At 47.9% G+C, this 23,096-nt stretch overlaps 1 protein-coding gene across 1 annotated transcript in view; it reads right to left on the bottom strand.

Moving 5' to 3' along the window:
* LOC146194540 (putative thiopurine S-methyltransferase) overlaps positions 1-23,096 on the bottom strand; it is a 126,410-nt gene that overhangs the window by 20,753 nt on the left and 82,561 nt on the right. Inside the window, exons 4-5 of the mRNA XM_084597451.1 lie at positions 18,374-18,426; positions 11,568-11,642 (exon numbers count right to left, since the gene is read on the bottom strand). Of these exons, the coding sequence (XP_084453577.1) occupies positions 11,568-11,642; positions 18,374-18,426 (128 nt within the window). The remainder of the gene's footprint in view (positions 1-11,567; positions 11,643-18,373; positions 18,427-23,096) is intronic.

Below are 23,096 nucleotides of genomic sequence, written 5' to 3'. Positions count from 1 at the left end.
TCTACTCTGTGATTGCCCTGCTTTTCTACTGGACTCTCCTAGATCGAACTCTATCGCCTGAACTACCGTTCCCTTGTAGGAACTGATGCTAACACACAAATGATATTTGCCAAGTATGGCTCCCTTAGTGGCCTGGTCAGAGCAATATGATTTCAGTGACGACCTGTGAAAACAATGAAGATTCTGCTTACCCCCTTCCATGGCCATGAGTCTTCCTATTCAATAAAGGACCTTCAATCAATCAATAAATCAATATATATATATATATATATATATATATATATATATATATATATATATATATATATATAAGTATAGATGTGTGTGTGTGTATGTGTAAGTGTGTAACAGTAGAACAGGGTTTTATTACGAAGCCGAGGTCCGTGGGAGCAGCGGCGCATCTAGACCAGAAAAGCTCTGCGCGATAGCAAAGCGACAGACAGCATCTTCTTTGTCAGCGTCTAGCCAGAGGTCAGTGTTCTTCTCAACAATGCCCCCCCCCCCCCCTCCCTCTGAAAAATGAGACATCCTGGCGACTGAAGGGGATGAAGATAAAACGGGGTCGTAGACCGGCTTAAGGCGCGGGACATGTACAGTCTTACGGCCGCGATGCCTGAAATCGCCAGATGGCTTAAGAGGCTCAACAATGTAATTCCCCGTTGAAGTGCACTCGGAGCCTATGGTACTTGGAGATCAGTTTTGGGGGACGCCTAGGCTACCGGATGGAACCCATAGCCACGTGATTGAGCCTGGCAGAAAGTGAGGTGCATTCTCCTGATCAGTGTCTATATGATAGGCGGCAGTTGATGTGCGGGTCAAAGCCTACTGGTGAGAGTCGAATGAAGAACATAACTTATGAAGCAGTGCTGCGAAATGTTCAGTGCGTTTAGGCCCAGGAAGACTGCCATCGATAGAGCGGAGGAAAACGTCTGCAGACGACTGGCACAGCGCGAGAACAGGCGGTATGAAGGTGGCCAAGTGAGCGGGCTGCGAAGCGGCTGCGTTCTCCATGAAAGAAGAATCAATGAACTGGATGATGCGGAGGCATTCATTCTGACAAATAAAGCCGATCAAATATCCGGAGCGCGGAGAGGCCAGCTGATAAAGTACGCGTCGGAAGGCAGAGGAAGACTTTTGTGGTTTGGAAAGATGGACGATGGTGTGAAAAGTACATCGGTACTGCAGGAAAAAGCTCTAGCGGTGGTCACAATTAAGAACGAGAGAGCACGCAGGAATGTCAGTATTTTGGGCAACGACGACTTTGGAGGAAGTATCGTCCGGCGACGGTTCTTCAAGCTAAAAAAACTCCAGTTCAGCAGGAACACTGTTTAGCACCGCATTTCAGTTTTCCTCTTTAACAAGATTGGGACGCCGTCGCAGAGTGAACAGGCAGTGGCGACGCGGCGAGCATGAGCGGTGAGGAGAAAAGATGGACGGTCATTCGCGAAAGAACTTGAAGATGGGTAGACGGCTTCTTACATGTTTTGGGGCTTCCAGGAAGGTGACATTCAGGGTGGCATCGCATCGTCGGAAGCGTTCTTTCGGCAGTACCGGGCAATATGGCCATGAAATTCACACAAACAGCAGATGAGATGGTTATCGCGTTTTATTAAGAATTGGGAGCTGCGGACGAGGTAGAAAAAAGGGCTACGGCGCCTGAAGCAATTCCTGTTCAGGACCTGGAGGCGTATCATACACCAAGGGGTAGCTAGTGGCCTCGGTCGTGCAGCAAAAGAAGCGTACGTCAGAGGTGCGAAAAGAGCGGTGGTGCATTTCAATGGTGGACGATAGGGCCGTCGGCTTATGCAAACGGCTCAACGGCTTGTACGGGCTGAGGTATGTGCACTGGCGAGGGAAAAACCTCCGCCACGTGGTAGGCTGACCTGTCGAATGGGTGCCAAAATTCGGGGCAGCTCGCAGTTTCACGTTTCAGGGCAGGAATGATAACTGGCAAGCAACTTCTTCCCGGACAAAATCTGAGCTGCTGCAGCAGCAAGGCGCACCCAGATGTAGCGGAGAGGCCAGAAAGTGATTGGACAGGCGCGGGAGGCGGTCGATTAAGGAGGCGCTGCTCGCGCAACTCATCGTAGCTCTAGCAAAGACAGACACCTTAGGCAACAGCAGTCAGGTCCCGCGACAGTGATATCTGTAATGCGTCATATTCAATGCCCTTCATGATGTACTTGGTCTAGTATACCTCGGACATCTGGGCGTTGAAGCGACTGCACAGGTGGACCATATCTTCAATATAGCTTGTGAATGTCTCGCTAAGCCGCGGTGATCGGTCGTGCAGGCGTGGTTCGCCGCGGTCCTTGCGTACAATAGGAAGACCCAATAGGGTTGTAGGACTAGCCTTGAACGAGTCGCAAACCATGAGATCGGAGTCACGGTTACGATACCAAAACTCCGGTCAAATAAAAGATAGCGTCCCTTAACCTCATAACGTTGTCCCACTTGTATCAACTGACTCGCGCGTATGAAGCAAGCTAGTCGTCACAGTCAGTCTCGTCAGTTCAACTGAAGAGCGCGGGGTCTCGCTGGCGTAAGAAGCTGGAGCAGAGGACCGCCAGGGTCGTCGGCGCGGCTGGTGGGTACCCCTCTTCGGTTATAGTTGGCGATAGCGTGCGAAGCTGCAAATTTAGGCGAGGATATACATCTGCACCTCCACCATTTTTAGAAGCTTTTATTTACAATGTCGAGAGAGAGATATATATTTTAACGGCAACAGGAGATGTCTGCCTGGTGGTAAGCATAGCATGCTACTCCTGATGAGGGTTGAGGGATGAGGGTGACAGATTGTGGGAGGGGAAGGGGAAATAAATGAGAAAAAAAGAGAATCGGTGTCGCACACTTTCACACGCACATAAGCACACACAGATGAGTTTTAAAGGGTATTGATCAACCCTGTGTCCTTAAGAAAAGTTAACTTTCATACGCACATAATCACACACAGATGAGTTTTAGAGGGTATTAATCAACCCTGTGTCCTTCAGTTCTTCAGAAAAGTTAGTAAGGCCTTGGTAGCTCGCGCAGCAGACGATCCGTCGCACCAAGGACCCACGACATGTTCAAGGCGCAAAGTTGTTTCTTTAGGTAAGCTTAAATTATTGCGCAGTGTCCTGCGATGTGCCGTAAACCGTTGACAGGAGGTTACCAAATGTTCAAAATTTTCACACACATCACATGTAGAGCACAGAGGCCTGCTCGCTATGCCTATTTTATGTAGGAAGTAGTTTGTGTATGACACATTTAAGCGGATTCTGTGTAGACAGTTTCGATGCCACCTGTTCAAATTGTGAGGAATTCGAAAGACGCAAGTGGGATCTATTCGGTGTAGAGGTCGATATTGATGGTTCGGGTCACACCACAGAGAGCGTTGCAATCGCCACGATTCAGTTGCTACAAGTCTTGCTGCATCTCTTCGTGAGAATGGTATTGAAATTGTCCTTGTGGAATCTTTTAGTTCTTTTGCAGCGGCGCCTGCGAGGTCGTTGCCCGCGATGTCGCAGTGAGCAGGTAACAACTGTAGCACAATGCTGTGACTCAGGTCATAGGCCTCTGTGTGTAGCTTATTTATGTCAGTGACGAGCTCTTCCTGAGTTCTTGATGATTTAAGCAATTGTAGTGCAGCGCGACAATCGCTGAAGATAACCCATGCTGCAGGGCGTTGTTGTAGAATATATATAATTGCTTCTCTCAGAGCTGTTAACTCAGTAGCCACAGCTGAAGTGCGATGACTGAGTGTTGTCGAGATTGTGGTGTGCATTGATGGTATCCACACGCCGATAGATGAAGAAATAGCTGTGACAGAGCCATCAGTATAGATGTGGCAATGATGACTGTAGCGTGCACAGATGTGCTCAAGGGCGAAGTATTTAAGTGCGGGTCCTGGGGTGTGGTCTTTTCTTTTGATGCCAGGTATAGTTGTCGAAATTTGCCATGAAGCAAACCTCCATGGTGGGAAAGATGACGGTACTGCACGTTGATATTGCGCAGGCAGTAGATTGGAGAGTGATGTCATGCTTTGCTCTGAAAACGGGTGGGGAGGTTCACGTGCAAAGCGCAGCTGGGCGCGAAGCAGCTCCTGTGGTATCAGCACGGTTACAGATAGACGTCTGCTCTCCCTTCTTGATGGAACAGCGCAAAACATCGGGACAAGAGACAAGCGCTGACTTACAACTGGTTTTTATTTCGAAGAAACATTGCTTCTTATACCTTCATCACCCTCTCAAAAAGCACATGCGTCGCAACCATATCGTTCAAGCGTCCACAAAAAAGCATAAGACACATAATCGCAGATATTTATAATCACATTTTTAACATGTCAAATTCTTTCTTAGTCAAAGCAACGGACGGTGTGCTGACACAATCGTCGCGCAGACTCGCTATCGAAGCTGCCTCGATTATTTCCCGGACTAGCTGGTCTTTGTGATTAGCCAAAGCTTTGCATTTTTGGAAAACCGGTGCACAACTAGTTGAAGGGCAATCTCTACAATGGATTCCCAGGTTCCTGCAAGCTTGCTCGAAATTATTTTTGTGTTCTAGCAGCCTTTCATTCATGCACCTGCCAGTCTGCCCAATGTACTGTTTACCGCAAGCCACTGGCAACGAATAAACAAGGCCTTCGGTGCACTCCACAAAGGGGGTTCGATGCTTTATCGTGCATCCCTGCTTCTTTTTGGTCGGATCGGAGTTGACTCGTCTGCACAGACTTTTGAGTTTATTAGGAGCAGTAATCACTACATTCACGCCAGCTTTTCGACCTATGCCTTTCAGGCGATGGGAAATAGTGTGAAGATACGGAATTGCTACTACCGGCCTCCTTTCTTTCTGTTTCTGTGCATCATCTTGCTGCTCGGGCCTAGCCTGCATCAGGTGCTTTTTCACCTGCTTGGCAACAGATACCAGCAAGTGCGAGGGGTAACCCGAGTTGCCAAGCCGTTCCGCCTGGCGACGAAAGCTCACATTCATTTTGTGAACACAGGATTTCCTCAAGGCATTCGTGAAGCACAAGTTCACAATAGCCCTCTTGGTCAGCTTAGAGTGAGCTGATTGGAAGGGCATTGGCGCTTTCTCCGCTCTGGGCTCATAGGCCCAGCAGGCGTGCCCTCTAGTGAACTCAAGTCTCAGGTCTAAAAACCTGAGTGACCCTTGAGCAGGAAGCTCGTGCGTGGTAATAAGTGGCTGCAAAGCCTGCGCAAAGCGACCCACCTCCTCCATTACTACTTCTAGCGTATTCGCCCTTTGGCCATCACAAAGAACTAGGTAGTCATCAACGTACCTAAATACCTTTTTAACATTAGTACCTGCAAGGGTTACGTTCAGGAACCTGTCTTTTCGCGCCAAGTACAAATCACTGAGTAGAGGCGCGATGCATGAACCAATGCAAACACCGCGTTTCTGGAGATACACTTTTTCCTCCCAACAGACCTCCCAACAGACGTGAGTTGACCTGAGGTACACTGCTAATAGCTCCAGGAACCCTCCAATAGACATTCCGCAGGCATTTTGAAATGCAACAGCACCATGCGTATCTATGCATTCTTCTACAGATACCATCAGCTCGTCATGCGGTATGGAATAATACAAATCTTTTACATCAACTGAGCATGCGGCAAAGGCACTGCTCGAATTGTCAGTTAAAAATCTAGCAATATCGTCCGAAGATTTCACCTGAAGTGGGTCGTCAATTGTTAGTAGTTTTAATTTTGCTTGCAAGAAGACACCAAGAATCTTTTGCCACGTCCCTCTCTCAGAAATTATTACCCTCAAAGGCCAGTCTGGTTTGTGAGTTTTTACAGTGAAAACGCGGAGAAAGCGCCAATGCCCTTCCAATCAGCTCACTCTAAGCTGACCAAGAGGGCTATTGTGAACTTGTGCTTCACGAATGCCTTATGGAAATCCTGTGTTCACAAAATGAATGTGAGCTTTCGTCGCCAGGCGGAACGGCTTGGCAACTCGGGTTACCCCTCGCACTTGCTGGTATCTGTTGCCAAGCAGGTGAAAAAGCACCTGATGCAGGCTAGGCCCGAGCAGCAAGATGATGCACAGAAACAGAAAGAAAGGAGGCCGGTAGTAGCAATTCCGTATCTTCACAATATTTCCCATCGCCTGAAAGGCATAGGTCGAAAAGCTGGCGTGAATGTAGTGATTACTGCTCCTAATAAACTCAAAAGTCTGTGCAGACGAGTCAACTCCGATCCGACCAAAAAGAAGCAGGGATGCACGATAAAGCATCGAACCCCCTTTGTGGAGTGCACCGAAGGCCTTGTTTATTCGTTGCCAGTGGCTTGCGGTAAACAGTACATTGGGCAGACTGGCAGGTGCATGAATGAAAGGCTGCTAGAACACAAAAATAATTTCGAGCAAGCTTGCAGGAACCTGGGAATCCATTGTAGAGATTGCCCTTCAACTAGTTGTGCACCGGTTTTCCAAAAATGCAAAGCTTTGGCTAATCACAAAGACCAGCTAGTCCGGGAAATAATCGAGGCAGCTTCGATAGCGAGTCTGCGCGACGATTGTGTCAGCACACCGTCCGTTGCTTTGACTAAGAAAGAATTTGACATGTTAAAAATGTGATTATAAATATCTGCGATTATGTGTCTTATGCTTTTTTGTGGACGCTTGAACGATATGGTTGCGACGCACGTGCTTTTTGAGAGGGTGATGAAGGTATAAGAAGCAATGTTTCTTCGAAATAAAAACCAGTTGTAAGTCAGCGCTTGTCTCTTGTCCCGATGTTTTGCGCTGTTCCATCAAGAATGAATAACCAACAAGCTCAAGCTGCTGTCCCGGTCTGCTCTCCGCCAGAGTGCCCACTGTGGAAGTGTTTTTTGGAAGACCAAGGCACACTCTCAAAGCTTTGGCCTGCATGGCTTCAAGTAGTTTAATGCTTGACTGCGAGAGGCCTTGAAGAACAAGGAGGCTATAACGCAGAAGACCTTCACAAAGTGCTCCATAAAGCCGTAATAAGGAATCGGTAGAGCAGCCTCTTCTGGTCGTTGAGAGTATACGGAATATAGATACGTATGAAGGGAGTTTTGTCTTAAGTTGTTGAACGTGTGGTGACCATGAAAGAGACCTATCAAAGGTCATACCTAGAAATTTTTGATGGTTGACATACGGTATAGGAGTGCCAGCAACTTTCAGTACATAACGGGAGAGATCACGTCGTGAAAATTAAATTGCTGTGCACTTTTCTGGAGATATAACAAGACCTCGCTTGTTTAAAAATAATGCAATACCAACTATTGCTTTTTGTAGCCGAGCATGCACAATGCGCCTGTTTCTTCCGGAGCACCATATGCAGATGTCATCTGCGTAGAGGGAGATTTGAACAGTAGGTGGCAAGGACCTGTCCAAACCAAGAAGAGATATATTGAAGAGGGTTGGACTTAAAATCCCTCCCTGAGGAACGCCACGAGACACATGATGTAAGGACGTGTCACCTTGATCCGTTGACATCTAAATGGTCCTATCCCGAAGATAGTCAGAAAGCCAGTTATACATTCGTCCAGCAATGCCAATTGAACGCAAGGCTAAATGAATCGCCTCGTGTGTGACATTGTCAAATGCTCCTTTAACGTCAAGAAAAACAGTAATAATTAGAGACCGCTCAGCTTTGCTGCGCCTGACACAGTTGGCAAGAGCAATAACATTATCAATACTGCTTCGGCCTTTTCGGAAGCCAGACATTGATGGAGTGTAAATTCCCCTATTCGTCAAGTCCCAGGTAAGGCGTGAATGAACCATTTTTTCCATCAATTTCCCAACACAGCTTAGCAGTGCAATAGGACGATAAGCGTTTAGATCAATTGATGGCTTACCAGGTTTAAGAACGGGTATTACGCGCGCAGTCTTCCAGCTCTCTACAAGGCTGCCAGCTATCCAAGAGTTGTTATAGATGGTAAGCAGCTGAGTTTTGGCTTTTCTTCCAAGACGCGACAGCGAAGTGTAGCTAACATGGTCAGGCCCTGGGCAAGATCTTTTGTTGGTAACTGCTAGCGCAGCTTGAAGTTCTTCCATAGTGAACAGTTCGTCTAGGAAAGAAGTGTTGGGCGACGGGACAAAGGTGGGGAGCACATTTTGCAGTGAAGGAGCTGCTAATGGAGCAATCATCTTTGAACAGAAAGTCTCTGCTACATGAAGACAAGTAGTATTGGCATTTAGAGCCACGCACTCGAAAGGATGTAGTTGTGAAGGCTGACTTCTTAAGCTTCGTACAATACTCCACACTTTAGATAGTGGCTTTCTAGCATCTAATTTTGCACAAAAAGATGTCCATTTCCTTCTTTCTAGCTTGTCCAAATGGCGCTGAACGTGTTTTTGTGCTCGCCTAGAAGTCCGGATATCGTGCCTAGAAAGTGACTTGCGCGCTCGTCTTTCTGCTCTGCGACGTATTGCTCGAAGTTTTTCATATTCGGCGTCAACAGCTGAGTACACCTTTGGCAGGTGGAGGACTCTCGTGTGCAATGTTTGAGCATGTGCTACTCCAGCAATGAAGGAGTCATAACTTAAGTTCGACAGATCCTGCTTTTCTACGGCATCAGCGAAAGCTTCCCAGTTCGTGTAGCGAACTTTATGCCGCTGAGAGGCGAGAGAAAAGCCACAAACCTCAATATATGTATATGCAGATCGGCCGAAGCTGCTGGGCGATATTTATATATATATACGTCTAGGAAGGCGCGATTCATGGCCTTATTGTTGCACGCCCTTCCAGGTCATTTGTGTTAGAACTTTCAGTATAGACCAAGAACTGTGAAAGCCCTAATGGACTACAGGTGAGACACTTCACGCCGCTCAAAGTAGATCAGGGTGGCAATGGTTTCATATATTTGGTCAGTGGTATACAAGACGTGGAGTCACAAGATTAGTGTCAGTTTGCGGGACCAAATAGCTGAAACAAACAGCGGTTTCCTTACCGCCTTGTAACTACGGAGTGTAAAAATGAAGAGGTCGGCAAAAGAGAGCACAAGGCCGCAGTACGTGATAAAAACAAGGTAGCATTTATATCGTATGTTTACAAATCGTCAAATGGTACGAAGAAAGCAGGTAATAAACGTGATGCATGGGTTGTTGTCTCTGAATCTCATTAATTGAGTTCTTCACAGTCACATAGGAGATCAGAGACGAAGTAAACATGGTGGGCGTGAGTTCAAGCAACGTCCAAAGTTCACTTTGGGTAGTACTGGGTATGAGTGATCACCCTCTTGATGTGGCGTCTACATTGCGAAGACCGGGCGACGCTTCTAATCCTTTATTCATTACCTGTTCCATTTCATTTATTTATCTTGCTTAGCATAGTCTGTCGCATGGTTGTAACCCTCTATTTTTTCCAGTACAGCCGTCCATTTTAGCCATAAGGATAACTGAGTACGAGGAATGATGAAAGCATTTTACACTCAAAATTCTCTTCATATTTTCTCAGCCCTCCGTCTGCGGTGATATGTCACAGAACAAATTAGAGTTTGTAAAAGCTGTTTATTCCGGTTCATAAAACGAGAATGTCGACTTAACGTTAGTTTTTTGGGCATAGAGTGTTGTGTGGTTGACACATGAGTGCTGTGGTGTTAGTGTTTGTTCGCTTCTTAATGACGGTATGTATGTATAGCAGAGCAACACAGAAAGACACACGACGAAGAGCGAGGACACAGAAGTGCTGAACTTCCAATTGACATTTAATGGGAGAATATTGTACTTATATCAATTTCCCAACCACAATAAGAAACTTCCTTAGCTTGTGACTTTTCCAAAAACAGGAACTCCGCATTTTTCAAAGTGATTGAAGGCGCGCTGACAGAGATATTTTGCAGACCGGCAATCTTAGAAGCCTCCTTGACCTCCCGTACTATCTGCTTCAAATGTCTGCTGATTACTAAACCACTGGCTAGGTCTGGAACGCACTGTTCTTCGTTTCCAGAAGCTTAATGTTTCATTTTCCATTATCGTGTCAGCAGTGCCAGTTTGCCTGTGTCTGTCTGGAAGGTCTTGTTCTGATGTTCTTTAAGCCACTCATCCAGGAATCTACCTGTCTGGACGACATAAACCGTGCCACATGAAAAAGGAATGGAGTAAGCTACTCCCTCCACAGAGTCGACGAAAGGATTTTTGTGTGCCGTGTTACACCGCCGACGCTCGGCATCCCCATGCGCACAGAGTGCGCAGTTTCATAGGGCCTGAAAAGACGACGTTAATATCACTACGCCGTCCAATCTTCTCGAGGGGGTGTGACACGTTGTGTATGTATGACACAGCGACCACTCTTCGTATCTGCGGCGGATCTTCAATTCTATGGCTGGTTCGTGGTTCTTTTACTGCCTTCAAAAGGCGCTCTGTAGCTGAAGTAACAATGCCCGGAGGGTGCCCTGCGTCAAGAAGAGCTACCCGATCGTAGAAACTTTCTTGCATGGATTGATAGCAAGATTTTCGGATAGCGTTCTTCGGGCGCAGGCTGGCGATCCCTCTCTTAGTCAGCGTGGAATGGGCCAATCGAAACGGCAGCAGCTTCTTGCAGCTCCGAGGTTCATATTTCCAGCATGTATGACCTACTGAAAACCTGAGCCTTAGATCTAAATACCACAACGAACCTTCCAACGGGACTTCATATGTCGTCGTCGGCGGTGTAACACGGCCTACCAACGTCCCTTCGTGGACTCTGTAGAGGGGGGGGGGGTTGTTAACTCCATTCCCCTTTCATGCGGCAAAGCTTACGTCGGCCAGACGGGTAGATGCCTGACTGAGCGGCTGAAGAAATGTCAGTACAGGACCTCCGAGACAGGCACAGGTAATCTGGCACTGCACTGACGAAAACGCAGAATGAAAATGCAAGCTTTCAGGAAAGATGAACAGTGCGTTCCGACCCTAGCCAGCTGTTCGGAAATCAGCAGGCACTCGGACCAGATAGCGCGGGATATCAAGTAGGCTGCTTTGATAGCTGGTCTGCAAGATATCGTTGTTAGCGCGTCGTCAATCACTTTGACAAAAGCGCAGTTACTCTTTTTGAAGAAGTGACAAGCTAAGAAATTTTCTTAATGTTAATGCGAAATCAGTACAAAGTTAACCCATTAAATGTGAGTTGAATAGTGATTGTTTGTCCTCGTTTGTCGTGTGTTTTGCTGTTTTGTACTGGTATACATAAATATTATATCACAAATTAGCCCACACCCTTACCCTACTGTCTTGTATGCCGCGTTTTCTTTTTGGTTTTATTGTTTGTAATGCTGTTACGGTTTTCATGTGTTCTGTTGTTCTTGCGTGTATTGTGTGCGTGCGAGTTTACCTTCGGGTTTTTATTTTTTGTTTTGCTGTGTCTACGTACCTTTTTGTAGTTATAAAGATATTATGTAAGCTTCGATTGCCTGTCTTTTCTTTGTCAGTGTTGCTGCGCTCTCATAAGCTGTCCATTTATTCTAAGTTTGCCTAATTTGTTCATTGGCGAGCATAATCTCCGGTACGATATTTTTCAAAAAAAGTCCGACTGAAATCTTTGCTGCAAGGTTGTCAATACACTTTTCTTTTTTTCATTTCCTGAAGTCCAAAAGTCAAGAAAGAAGAAAAAAGCGATTCACCTGGCGCGCTGTTCCTTTTTCATAGAAGTGAATCCGCACCTGTCCCACACGACATCCACTGGTCCGGTGCATTCGCTGTGGAAGGTAAAAATAGGCCACTTTTCAAAAGTACATAATGCATAGGAGGGCCTGCTGAGCTCTATATAAACATGAGAGACACTCTACAAATTTTTAATTTATTTAGTTATTACACACATCACAAAGAGGTAGAAAGATTACATCTAATGTAACACAATTTTTTGTTTCAGTATTCAACAATAAACGGGGGCAAACAGTTTCAGTTATGTGTTTCGAGAGAAAAGTATGAATTCTGGTAAACTTAATACGTTTGTTCTAATATCAATGTGAGTGTACCATTTGTGGTTGACTCTAATAGTTATAACTAGATATTTAATCGCAGAAACAAAATATTTGAACTGTTCTCTTATACAATAATTGTAACAAAGTAGTTTTTCTTTCTTGTTGTTGATAGAGACAGAGTATTTGATAACATCAGTCTCACAGCCCTCTCCTCTAACCGTCCGCAAGTTTGCAAAGGTTTTTATTAACACAGTTTGTTGCAAAGCAGTGTCTTTAAAATAGTACGTGACACATTTATCGCGAAAAAATTCCTTTCTGACAATTTATTAGTCGATTTCTGCCATGATATTAACAGAATTATAAAAGAGTGAACGACCTTGCATACATCGCTCAGACAGCACCGTCAATACATTCGTATAAGCAGGTCTAAATCCCAAATATTCTAAAACTTTTGTCCTATTACATAATAGGCCTGAAAGCAAGAAGCCAAGTTGTCTAGAATGACAGCTTGTTTAATTGTACCGATAAGAAAAATGTCCAACGATCGGTCGAAAGCCATTGATATATATATATATATATATATATATATATATATATATATATATATATATATATATATATATATATATAGGTCAAGGAATATGGCGGAGATCTGCTTGCCAGCGTTATCGGCTGAAGTGAACGACCGAATGTTCAACAACAGAGAGACAGAAGGAAGCGAAGCTGTAGCAACGGTGGTTGGTGCTAAGAATAGGTTGGTGCTCATCGGAATATTTCCTCGTCATCAGCGGTTGTGTTCCTCGCCACGTAACATCCTGGTGGAGGCGACTAAGACCCCATGCCTATTTACGCTGCCAAATCTAGGATTTGCGCAGTGGCCGTTCCCTAGCTGGGTTCACAACGACGTCCAAAACGACCACTATGACCTCCGAAACCGCCTCAACCATCGCAGCGACATCGGCTCAGCCAGTCGTACTCAGGAAGATCCCCCACCCTCCTATCTTTCATGTGAAGACAGGCCAGACGTTGACGATTGGCTGGATGAGTACGAGCGCTGCCGCAGGAGCAACCACTTGGACGCGACCATTACACTGGCGAACATAATTTTCTATTTGGCGAGAACAGGTCGCATTCGGTTCGACAATCACAAACAAGATATAGTCACCTAGAAAATTTGTAAACAAAAGCTTCAGGATTTGTTCTGGAAGCCGATAGGGTGGACTATGGCAGCAAAAACAGAACCTTTAATCGCACCCAATCCCCCTTGGCTATATTCAAGCCGTGCTTGTGTTGCGCCTCGAGGTGAATAGCTCCATGTCGGAAAGTGACAAGGTAGGGCATGTCCTCAAGGTTATCGCGGAAGATGTGTTCAAGATCTTCTTCTGCGCTGATTGCTCTACCTTTCACTCGGTGCTTCAAGTCTGTCAAACAATGGAGTAGGATCAACAACGACGTCTCATGCATCGCTTTGAGCCCCAATCCGAATACGGCGGCTACATTATCCTGCGATGACCTGACGTGTTTGCAACAGCCTTCTCATTCAGCGAACATATTGTACTTAGCTGTATTCGCTGTGCGTGATGAGGATGAAGAAGTGCAACAGACTCCGAGAAGACGACGACGCTGAGTGTTGTGAAATCGGTGCTCTGATCAACGTTAGTTGTGCGAACAGCTTTCGGACTGTAGATCTTCAATGTAACATCTCTTGGTGGAGGTGCGGGGTCGCCGTCGCCTCGAGAGAGTCCTTACCCCAGCCATCTCGTCCACAGTTCGCGTCGCCAATGGCAGCCCTGTTGCCGTGGTTGGCATGTGTACGGCGCGAGTTACAATTGCTGACCTTCATGCCCCAGTGTTGTTCACCGTCCTACATGAATGCCCCCAATGCCCCCACTGAATTGACTTCTTAACAGCCCACTCTGCCCTTATTGACTGCTCTAGCGGCCTACTTCGCTTGGACCTTCCGCTCTGCTCTGAAGACCCCTCCTGCTCACCCCATCTTCGATCAGCACAGTTCAGCCGCCTTCCTCCTGAAAGTGCTGTTTACATCCCTATGTCGCCATTTCCACCCGTCCCAGAAGGCGACTATCTCGCTTGTCCCATTACTGATGTGATGCTGCCGCGGCATATCATCCTTTCTCATCTGATTCTGCACATCTCCCGGAACCGCACCACTCTCCCTGTCCTTAACTTCAGCTTTTCAACTCAAGTTTTGCCCGAGGGAATTTCATTTGCTGCGCTGTCCCCGATGACCGATTGTGCCATTTCAGCTCTGTCTACAGATCATACAACTCCCGTCCCTGCCAACCCTCGTCGTCCATATCGTGCCCTGATCCGCTTAACAGCATGATTGCCGCTGATCTGCAGCCTGAATTCGCCGCTGAGTTACACAAGCTTTTGTTTACCTACCTTTTTGACTTCGGTACCCGCCCATTGGGTCAAACGACAGTTGTCACCCACCGTATTGACACTGGGGACGCCAGTCCTATTCACAGGCGGCCCTATCGAGTTTCGCTTGCCGAGCGACGCGTCATTCAAACGGAGGTGGAAAATATGTTAGCGAACGACATAATCGAGCCTTCAAGTAGCCCCTGGGCATCTCCTGTAGTGTTGGTCAAGAAGAAGGATAATAGTTGGAGATTCTGCGTTGACTACCGTCATTTGAATAAGATAACTAAAAAAGATGTATATCCTCTTCCGCGCTTCGACGACGCGCTTGATAGTTTGCACGGAGCCAGGTACTTTTCATCCATCGACCTTCGTTCCGGCTACTGGCAGATTTCTGTCGACGGGAGAGACCGCGAAAAAACAGCGTTCATCACCCCTGATGGCTTCTATCAATTTAAAGTCATGCCTTTTGGCCTATGTAACGCCCTTGCAACTTTCGAACGGATGATGGACTCGTTGCTGCGCGGCTTCAAGTGGACGACTTGTCGTTGTTACTTAGACGACGTCATTGTTTTCTCGTCCACTTTTGACAGCCACCTCTCCCGCCTTTTTACGATTCTTGAGGTATTCCGCCGCGCCGGCCTTCAACTCAACTCAAAGAAATTCAGTTTCGGCCATCGGGACATCAAAGTCCTTGGTCACTTGGTTAATGCTTCCGGCGCTCAGCCTGACCCTGACAAGATATGTGCCGTCATAGATTTTCCCGCCACGCGTTCATCCAGCGATGTCCTAAGCTTTATTGGCCTATGTTCATTTCCGACGATTTGTCCCGAACTTCGCAGTCCTTGCCCGTCCGCTCACCCAACTCCTCAAGAAAGACTTTTCATTCTCTTCGGGGCCTGAACAAGTAGCAGCTTTCTCAGAGCTTATTGCTACTCTAACTACTCTAACTACTCCACCAGTCTTGGCCCACTTCAACCCTTCCGCCAATACTGAACTCCGTACCGACGCAAGCGGCCATGGAATAGGAGCATTACTCACTCAGCGACAACACGGCCGTACAAGGGTGATTGCGTATGCCAGCCGCCTCCTCTCAACACCCGAAGAAAATTATTCTATCACAGAGCGAGAGTGCCTGGCGCTTGTCTGGGCTATAACGAAATTCCGCCCTTATTTGTTTGGCCGCCCTTTTACTGTGATAACAGGCCGTCATGCCTTGTGCAGGCTTTCCTCTCTCAAAGATCCTACTGGCCGTTTGGGGTGCTGGGCGCTACGATTACAAGAATACACCTTTTCCGTCGTCTACAAGTCCGGCCGGCTTCACCAAGATGCAGACTGTTTGTCACGTCATCCCGTTGACTCCCCTAGTCCTACAGACTGACGATGACGCATGTGTCCTGTCTGTCTCGGCCTTTACTAACATTGCCAAGGAACAGCACTTAGATCCTTCTCTGCATTCCATTATCCTCCGTCTTACCTTCGTAACATTGCCAAGGAACAGCACTTAGATCCTTCTCTGCATTCCATTATCCTCCGTCTTACCTTCGACCGCCCTGACCCATCTCTCGCCTTATTTGTGTTCCACGAGAACACCCTATACCGACGTAACATGCGACCAGATGGCACTGACCTTCTGCTCGTCGTTCCCCAACACCTGCGTTCCACCCTCCTTGAACAGTTCCATGGTGCTCCCACGGCTGGCCACCTGGGTGTCTCTCGCACTTACAACAGCCTGCGCCGACGTTTCTACTGGCCGGGGCTCTACCGCTCTGTCCAGCAGTACATTGCCGCATGTGAACTGTGTCAGCGTCGGAAGGAGCCCACAATTTTGCCTGCAGGTCATTTGCAGCCGATACCCATACTGACGGACCCATTTTCCCGTGTAGGCGTTGACCTCCTAGGCCCCTTTCCAGTCTGCCTCGGGGAACAAATGGATCGCCGTCGCCACCGATTACGCTACTCGGTACGCTATTACCCGAGCCATCTCGACCAGCTGCGCCACAGACGTCACTGACTTCCTTCTAAAAAACGTGATTCTCCATCATGGTGCTCCTCATGAACTACTAACTGACCGCGGCCGCTGTTTCCTGTCGCGAGTGGTTGACGAAATTCTCCGTTCATGCTCCGTGCGCCACAAATTCACCACCGCCTATCACCCCCATACCAACGGCCTCACACAACGTCTAAACCGTACCCTCACAGATATGCTTGGCCATGTATTTTTCTGAAGACCATCGATATTGGGACGTTCATTTACCCTTTGTTACATTCGCCTACAATTCATCTGTCCATTCTACAGCTGGATATTCCCCGTTTTATTTATTATTAGGCCGACACCCTTTACTACCTTTCGACACCTGCCTACCCGCGTCAGACGCCACCAGTACTTACGCCAGTCATGCCGTCGGCCGCGCTCATGATGCCCGCCGGATAGCTCATGCCAGGCTCTCTGCATCGCAGGACTCCCAAAAGTTCCGGTACGACAGCCGTCACCGTGATATCCACTACACTCCTGGATCTCTCGGTTTGCTGTGGCTCCCGTGCCGTCACCGATGTCACCTACGAAGTTGAATCTGTGTTTCCGAAGTCCCCGTCCACAGCTCCAACCTCCGAAATAGTGCATGTATCCCGTCTAAAGCCCTATTATCAACGTTCTATTTCGCTAACATAGACCGCACCGGCACTGTGCTTTTCCCGCGGGGGGTAGTGTTACTTAGCTGTATTCGCTGTTCATGATGAGGATGAAGAACTGCAACAGACTCCGAGAAGACGACGACGCTGAGTAACAATATCTTGGATTGTCCAGAGAGTGCTCGAGCCCTTAGCTCCTGCACCACTCACGTCTCTGCTGGCTGATACCATGGTCATGATACAGGCCGTTGTTTGCCAGGAACTTGCTAACGTGGGTCTCTCCTCCAGCCCCTTGCCACCGCCGTCTCTATTGCACCCTGTTACTCTGGTGACTGCTGCTACCGCCCGCTAGACTTCACTACCTCGCTACCTTAGTCGCAATCCTACAGAGTGGCGCACCTCAGACGACAGGCCGATTTCCTTCATTTGTTGTCGCGCCGGCCACACTTCGCGTTATTCCCGTAGCCGCACCATCTTCACCTCTCGCCTATTACAACGCCTAGCGCCGATACTACTACGGATCTCGACGCTTCTCTGCCCAACCAGAGGAGCACCGTCCCACCTATGATGGAGCTGAACACTTTCTTCCACTATCAGATGAGTCTCGCAATGAAATCGTCCCGACTTCCCGTCGCTCCCATCGATTTCCATCCCCACTGGCTCGTCGATCCTGTTCACCGATACCACTTCGCAGCTCCTCCCCATTGTACGCCGGCACCTACTCGGGCAACTAGCGAGTGCATCTCCCAGGCGTGACGCTGCTTTAGCGACCTGGACTGCAAACTCAGTACTGACACCTGCACCCAGACGTAACTTCATTGATACTCCTGTGGAAAGAGTCTTACATTCGCCCCTTATTGACAATGGCGCCCACAATCCTGTCCTGAGTTCCTCGCCCCGTCGACGCCACAAGAGTCTTCACACCCGCTTCCTCATCCGCCATTCCTGTTGTTGATGGCAACATAGCTACTAAGTTTGGTATGTGTACTGCGAGAATTGCCATTGACAATCGCCACATTCCTGTGCTATTTACAGTCCTCATCACTTGCTCTTAAGACATTATATTAGAAATAGACTTTTTAAGTGCACATTCTGCTCTCATTGACTTTTCTTCTGGACTGCTTCATTTAGACCTGCCGCTCTGTCCTGACACACAAGCTTCTCAAACTTCAACGCTCTGTCTCCGCTCCGCTACATTTACTCGCCTGTCACTAGAAGCTGGAGTGTACGTGCTCATGTCGCGTTTTTCCTCCGCTCCTCATGGCGACTACGTCGTTTGCCCCATAATCGACGTGAATCTGCAGATTAGAATCGCTCTCTCTCAAAATATTGTGCACGTAAAAAATGACAACACATATTTCAGCCCTGAAATTCAGCCTTCATATTTAATTAAGGACTTTCAACTCAACTCAAATGTATGCCACGGAAATAAAAATTATTCAAAAAATTCGTTTTACGCAAACGCAGGGACACTATGATTAATCCCTTACCTTTTGAACTCCAGGATGTCGCAAACAAAAAATTGAAGCCGGCGATCTTGAGTCTGGGCACGGCAAAGAAAATAAATGAAAATGAGATATCAATGAAGGGTGGCATGCTCATATAAAAATCAGGATATATCCGAGTTGAACTAAACATTCTGCTTAAAATTAGCAGGACGCTGCGAAGAAGAGGAAAAGCCAGAACGCGACCTCATTTAGCTGTGATATATTATTTCGCTGAAGACCTAGGATTCTTGCCTTGTTTTTAAAGCGGGACAATAGTTTTCACTTACAAGTGACAGCATACAGGCAGACAGAATAGGCAATCATAGTCAAATGCTGTATAAAATTATTACACATGTCCTGGACATTGAAAAAAAACGATGATCAATAACGAAGAGATAGAAGGAAGACGAAGCTATAGCAATGGTCCCTAGTGCTATGAGAAGGGTGGTGCTCGACGGACCATTCACGTTTGATCAGCTGTTGTGTTTCTTGCCATATAACATCTTGGTGGAGGTTACTAAAGATCCCCGTGGGCACAGAATATCCTATTTACGCAGCGAAAAGCTGAACTTGCGCAGTAGCCGCCACCTACAACGTAAAAATGGCCACTATGACCTCCGAGGCAGTCCCTACCATCGCACCAACATCGGCTCAGCAAGTCGCATTCACGAAGATCCGCCACCTTCCCATCGTTATCGACGAAGACAAACCAGACGTTGACGACTGGCTGGATGAGTACGAGCGCTGCCGCAGGAGCAACTCCTGGGACGCGACAATATACTGGCGTACATAACTTTATATGGCGGGAACAGCTCGCACGCGGTTTCAAAATCACCAACAAGAGATAGGTACCTGGAAAAACTGTAAACAAAAGCTTCAGGACTTGTTCGGGAAGCCGATAGGGTGGACTATTGCAGCAAAAACAGAACTTTTACGCGCACCCAATTTTCCACGGCATCCAACTTGGCCTATAATGAAGACGCCCTGTCGTTGTGCCGCATGGTGAACAGCTCCATGCCGGAAAGAGGCGAGGTAGGGGATATCCTCAAGAACATCGCTGATGATGCGTTCAACATTCTCTTCTGCGCAGGTTGCTCTCTCGTCGACTCGGTACTTAAGTCTGTAGAAAATTCGAGCAGGCTAAACAACGACATCTCGCACATCGCTTTGAGAGTATTCCGAACACGGCAGCTAGCTACATAATCCTGCGATGACCTGGCGCCTTTGCAATAGCCTTCTAATCCAGCGGACATGACTCGTATCGTCCGGAGAAACCTCGAGGCCTTGGCTACCGCGCCACTCAGGTCACCGCTGCCCGACACCGTAGCCATGATACAGTTCGTTGGTCGCCTGGAACTTGCCAACGTCGGCCTCTCCTCCAGCCCCGTGTCGCCAGCTTCACCATGGCACGATCGTTCTCCAGTGGCTGCTGCTATCGCCAGCCAGGCTTCCCCACATCGCTACTTTAGTCACAATTTTGCACAGTGGTGCACATCAGGCGACAGGCCAATTTGCATTATTTGCTGTGCCGCCGTCCACTCATTGCGTTATTGCCGTAGCCGTACCTTATCCGCTCCTCGCTCCTGTTGCAATGCCGACCATCGATACTACTACGGACCTAGACGATTATCTGCCCAACTAGAGGAGCGCCGCCCCACCTATTATGTGCCTGGACACTCTTTCTCAACCAGATGAGCCTCGAAACGAAACCGAAATCTCCATCCCCACTACCTCGTCGATCCCGTTCCTCGGTACCTCGTCGCAGCTCCTCTCCATCATACGACAGCACCTGCTCGGGAAACCAGCAAATGGAGCGCCCGGGAGTGACGTTGCATTACCGACCCGGACTGCCAACTTGGAACTGACTATCGCATCCAGACGTAACCTTATTGATATTCTTGTGGACGGCGTCCCAGTTTCAGCCCTTATTGACACTGGCACTCACATTTCTGTCCTCAGTTTATCGCTTCGTCGGCGCCTCACGAAAGTCCTCACACCCGCTTCGTCATCTACGTTTCGGGTTGCTGGTGGTAACACAGCTACTGTGATTGGTACTGCGAGAATTACCATTGCCGACCGCTGCATCCCTGTGCTATTTACAGTCCTTAGCAGTTTGCCCTCAAGGTGTTATATTTGGACTCGAATTTTTAACTGAATATTCTGCTCTCATTGACTGTTCTTCTAGACTACTTGATCTAGACCTGCCGCTATGTCCTGACAAACAAGCTTTTGAAACTTCAACGCTACATCTCCGCTCCGATACATTTACACGCGGGCCCCCAGAAGCTGCAGTGTGTGTGCTCATGTCGGCTTTCCCCTTCATTCCTAATGGCGAATACGTTGTTTGCACGATTACCGACGTGACGCTGCAGTGTAGAATTGCCCTCATAATATCGTGCGCGTAGAGAATACCAAGGCTGATATTCCAGTCGTGAACTTCAGCCTTTTTGTGCAAGTTCATTCTAGGGAATTACTCTCGCCGAACTGGTCTACTGTCTGACGTTATAGTGGCTGCTCGTTTACCTGACCCTACTGCTAGAGTGTCGACACGACCTCCACCGTACCCACCTCCGGAGGTCCGCATATGAGGAATGCCTCACCTAACTTGAGCCCTAATCGTGATAATGCACGTACGAGCCTTCTGACCTCGTACAGCGAGATGTTTTATTATGGGGACCGTCCCTTGGGACAAACGTTCCTCGTTACTGATCGCATCGATACCTGAAACGCCAGCCCAAATCACAGACGACTATACGAGTCGCTATTTCTGAACTTCGCGTCGAACAAGATGAAGTAGACAAGATGCTAGCAAGAAGGATTATAGAGCATTATAGCCGCCCCTGAGCGTCGCCTGTCGTGTTTGTTAAAGAAAAATACTACGAGGTTCTGGGCTGATTATCAACGCCTCAACAAAATTACGAAGAAGGACGTTTATCTACTCCCCAGGATAGATAATGGCATCGACTGCTAGCACGGTGGCAGCATTATCTCTTCGACTGATCTTTGTTCCGGTTATTTGCCAATTGCAGTCGACGAATGGGACCGAGAGAAGACAGCCTTCGTCCCCCCGATGGCGTGCACCAATTCAAGGTGATGCCTTTTGACCTTTGTAATGCGCCCACAACAATGCAACGCATGGACTCGCTCCTGAGCGGCTTGAAATGGCGGCGTGTTTATGCTACTTCGATAACGTCACTGCATTTTCTTTTACATTCGAGAGCCATCTCCATCGCCTTGATGCCATTCTTGGAGTCTTCCGAGGAGCTGGCTTCAGCTGAAATCGAAGAAGTGTAGCTTTGGCCACCGTGAACTCAAGGAGCTCGGACACTTGGTCGACACTCATGGCGTTCAACCTGACCCCGACAAAATTCGCGCTCTAAGTGCGTTTCCTACGCCCCGCTCTATCTATGAAGTGCGTAGTTTTCTTGGTCCTTGCTCTGTTGTTGGCGGTTTGTCCCCACATTTGCGGAGATGGCTCGTCCACTGACCATACTTTTGAAGAACGACGTTCCTTTCGCTGGGACCAAGAAGGATCTCAAGCCTTTTCTGCGCTCATTGCGGCCCTTACCAATCCGCCGGTCTTGCCACACTTCGACCCCATGGCACCAACGGCGGTTCGCACAGCTGCGAGTGGTCACGGTATTGATGGCAAATTTTTCTTCAAGCCGATGATCACAAAACTGTATCATTGTAAAGCTCTACTGACGAAGGCAATATACTGTAGGCAAAGTAAACACTGAAAACGAGCAGTCGCGCTGAATTTATCAATCTGCTATCTACAGTAAACTGGCCGATGAAAACTTCTCCTGAATATATATATATTGCCGCGAAACCTTCAAAACAGTATTTGTTGTTTTTTAACAGCCGCCGGCATACAGGCTTATCACTCTGATTCTGGACCGCGTATCACTTCCGTAATCTTTGTTAATGCCCGATGCCGCGAGTCTCACCTTTATCAGTTTTGTTGTAGCACAAGGTGCACCGAGATCTGTCTCGAAGGTTCCGACCACTCGGGTGTCTTTCCACAATGTTCCAGCCCGTGCTGGTAGCTGCTTGCGACGTTATCTAGATTGTTCTGTGCAGCCTTTAAACTGAGCGTTGCCGAGTGTGACCGGTATTCTTTGTTCGACGATCGACGAGCCCGTTTGTTTCCATCGCCGCCGCCGAGTTGCTTAGTTCTTTTGCGGGCGCAAGTCAGCCCAAATAAACACTTTCTTTAGTGCAATCATCGACCCTTGAATTGTGTCGTCGACCTCGTCACCACTACTTGACATCGGGGGGAGGTGCTGCCTTTGATCCTTCAAAGGAAGACCCAAGCCGTGTTCCTGTCGCCCTGGAAGAGCAGCCTACAGGTCACCGAGCCAGCCGCCGACTTCAAGACCTACAAGCCGAACACGGTCTGCTGCCTGACACCATTCGATCGCGGAAGGCATCGACGCTGACAATGGCCCAGCCTACACCACCGGTTATTTTCTTCCAACCCCGGGAGCCCCCCTGCTTCCATGGACTACCGGATGAAGATGCGGGAGATTGGATGGACCTTTTCGACCGTGTGGCAGATTTCAACGGCTGGAATGACGCCGCGAAACTTAGGCAAGTTTACTTTGTTCTTCATGGTCATGCCCGAGTTTGGTTCGAAAATCATGAGGCAACTATGAAGGATTGGGAGACTTTCAAGGAAGCGTTTCTGACTGCCTTTTCAAGCATCGTCCGAAAGGAAACAGCT

Source organism: Amblyomma maculatum, chromosome 3 (assembly GCF_055883805.1).
Source record: "Amblyomma maculatum isolate TAMU_Amacu chromosome 3, ASM5588380v1, whole genome shotgun sequence".
In the NCBI taxonomy this organism is placed as follows: domain Eukaryota; kingdom Metazoa; phylum Arthropoda; class Arachnida; order Ixodida; family Ixodidae; genus Amblyomma; species Amblyomma maculatum.
The sequence above is the reverse complement of the archived record's forward strand: the minus strand, read 5'-3'. Positions and strand labels throughout refer to the sequence as shown.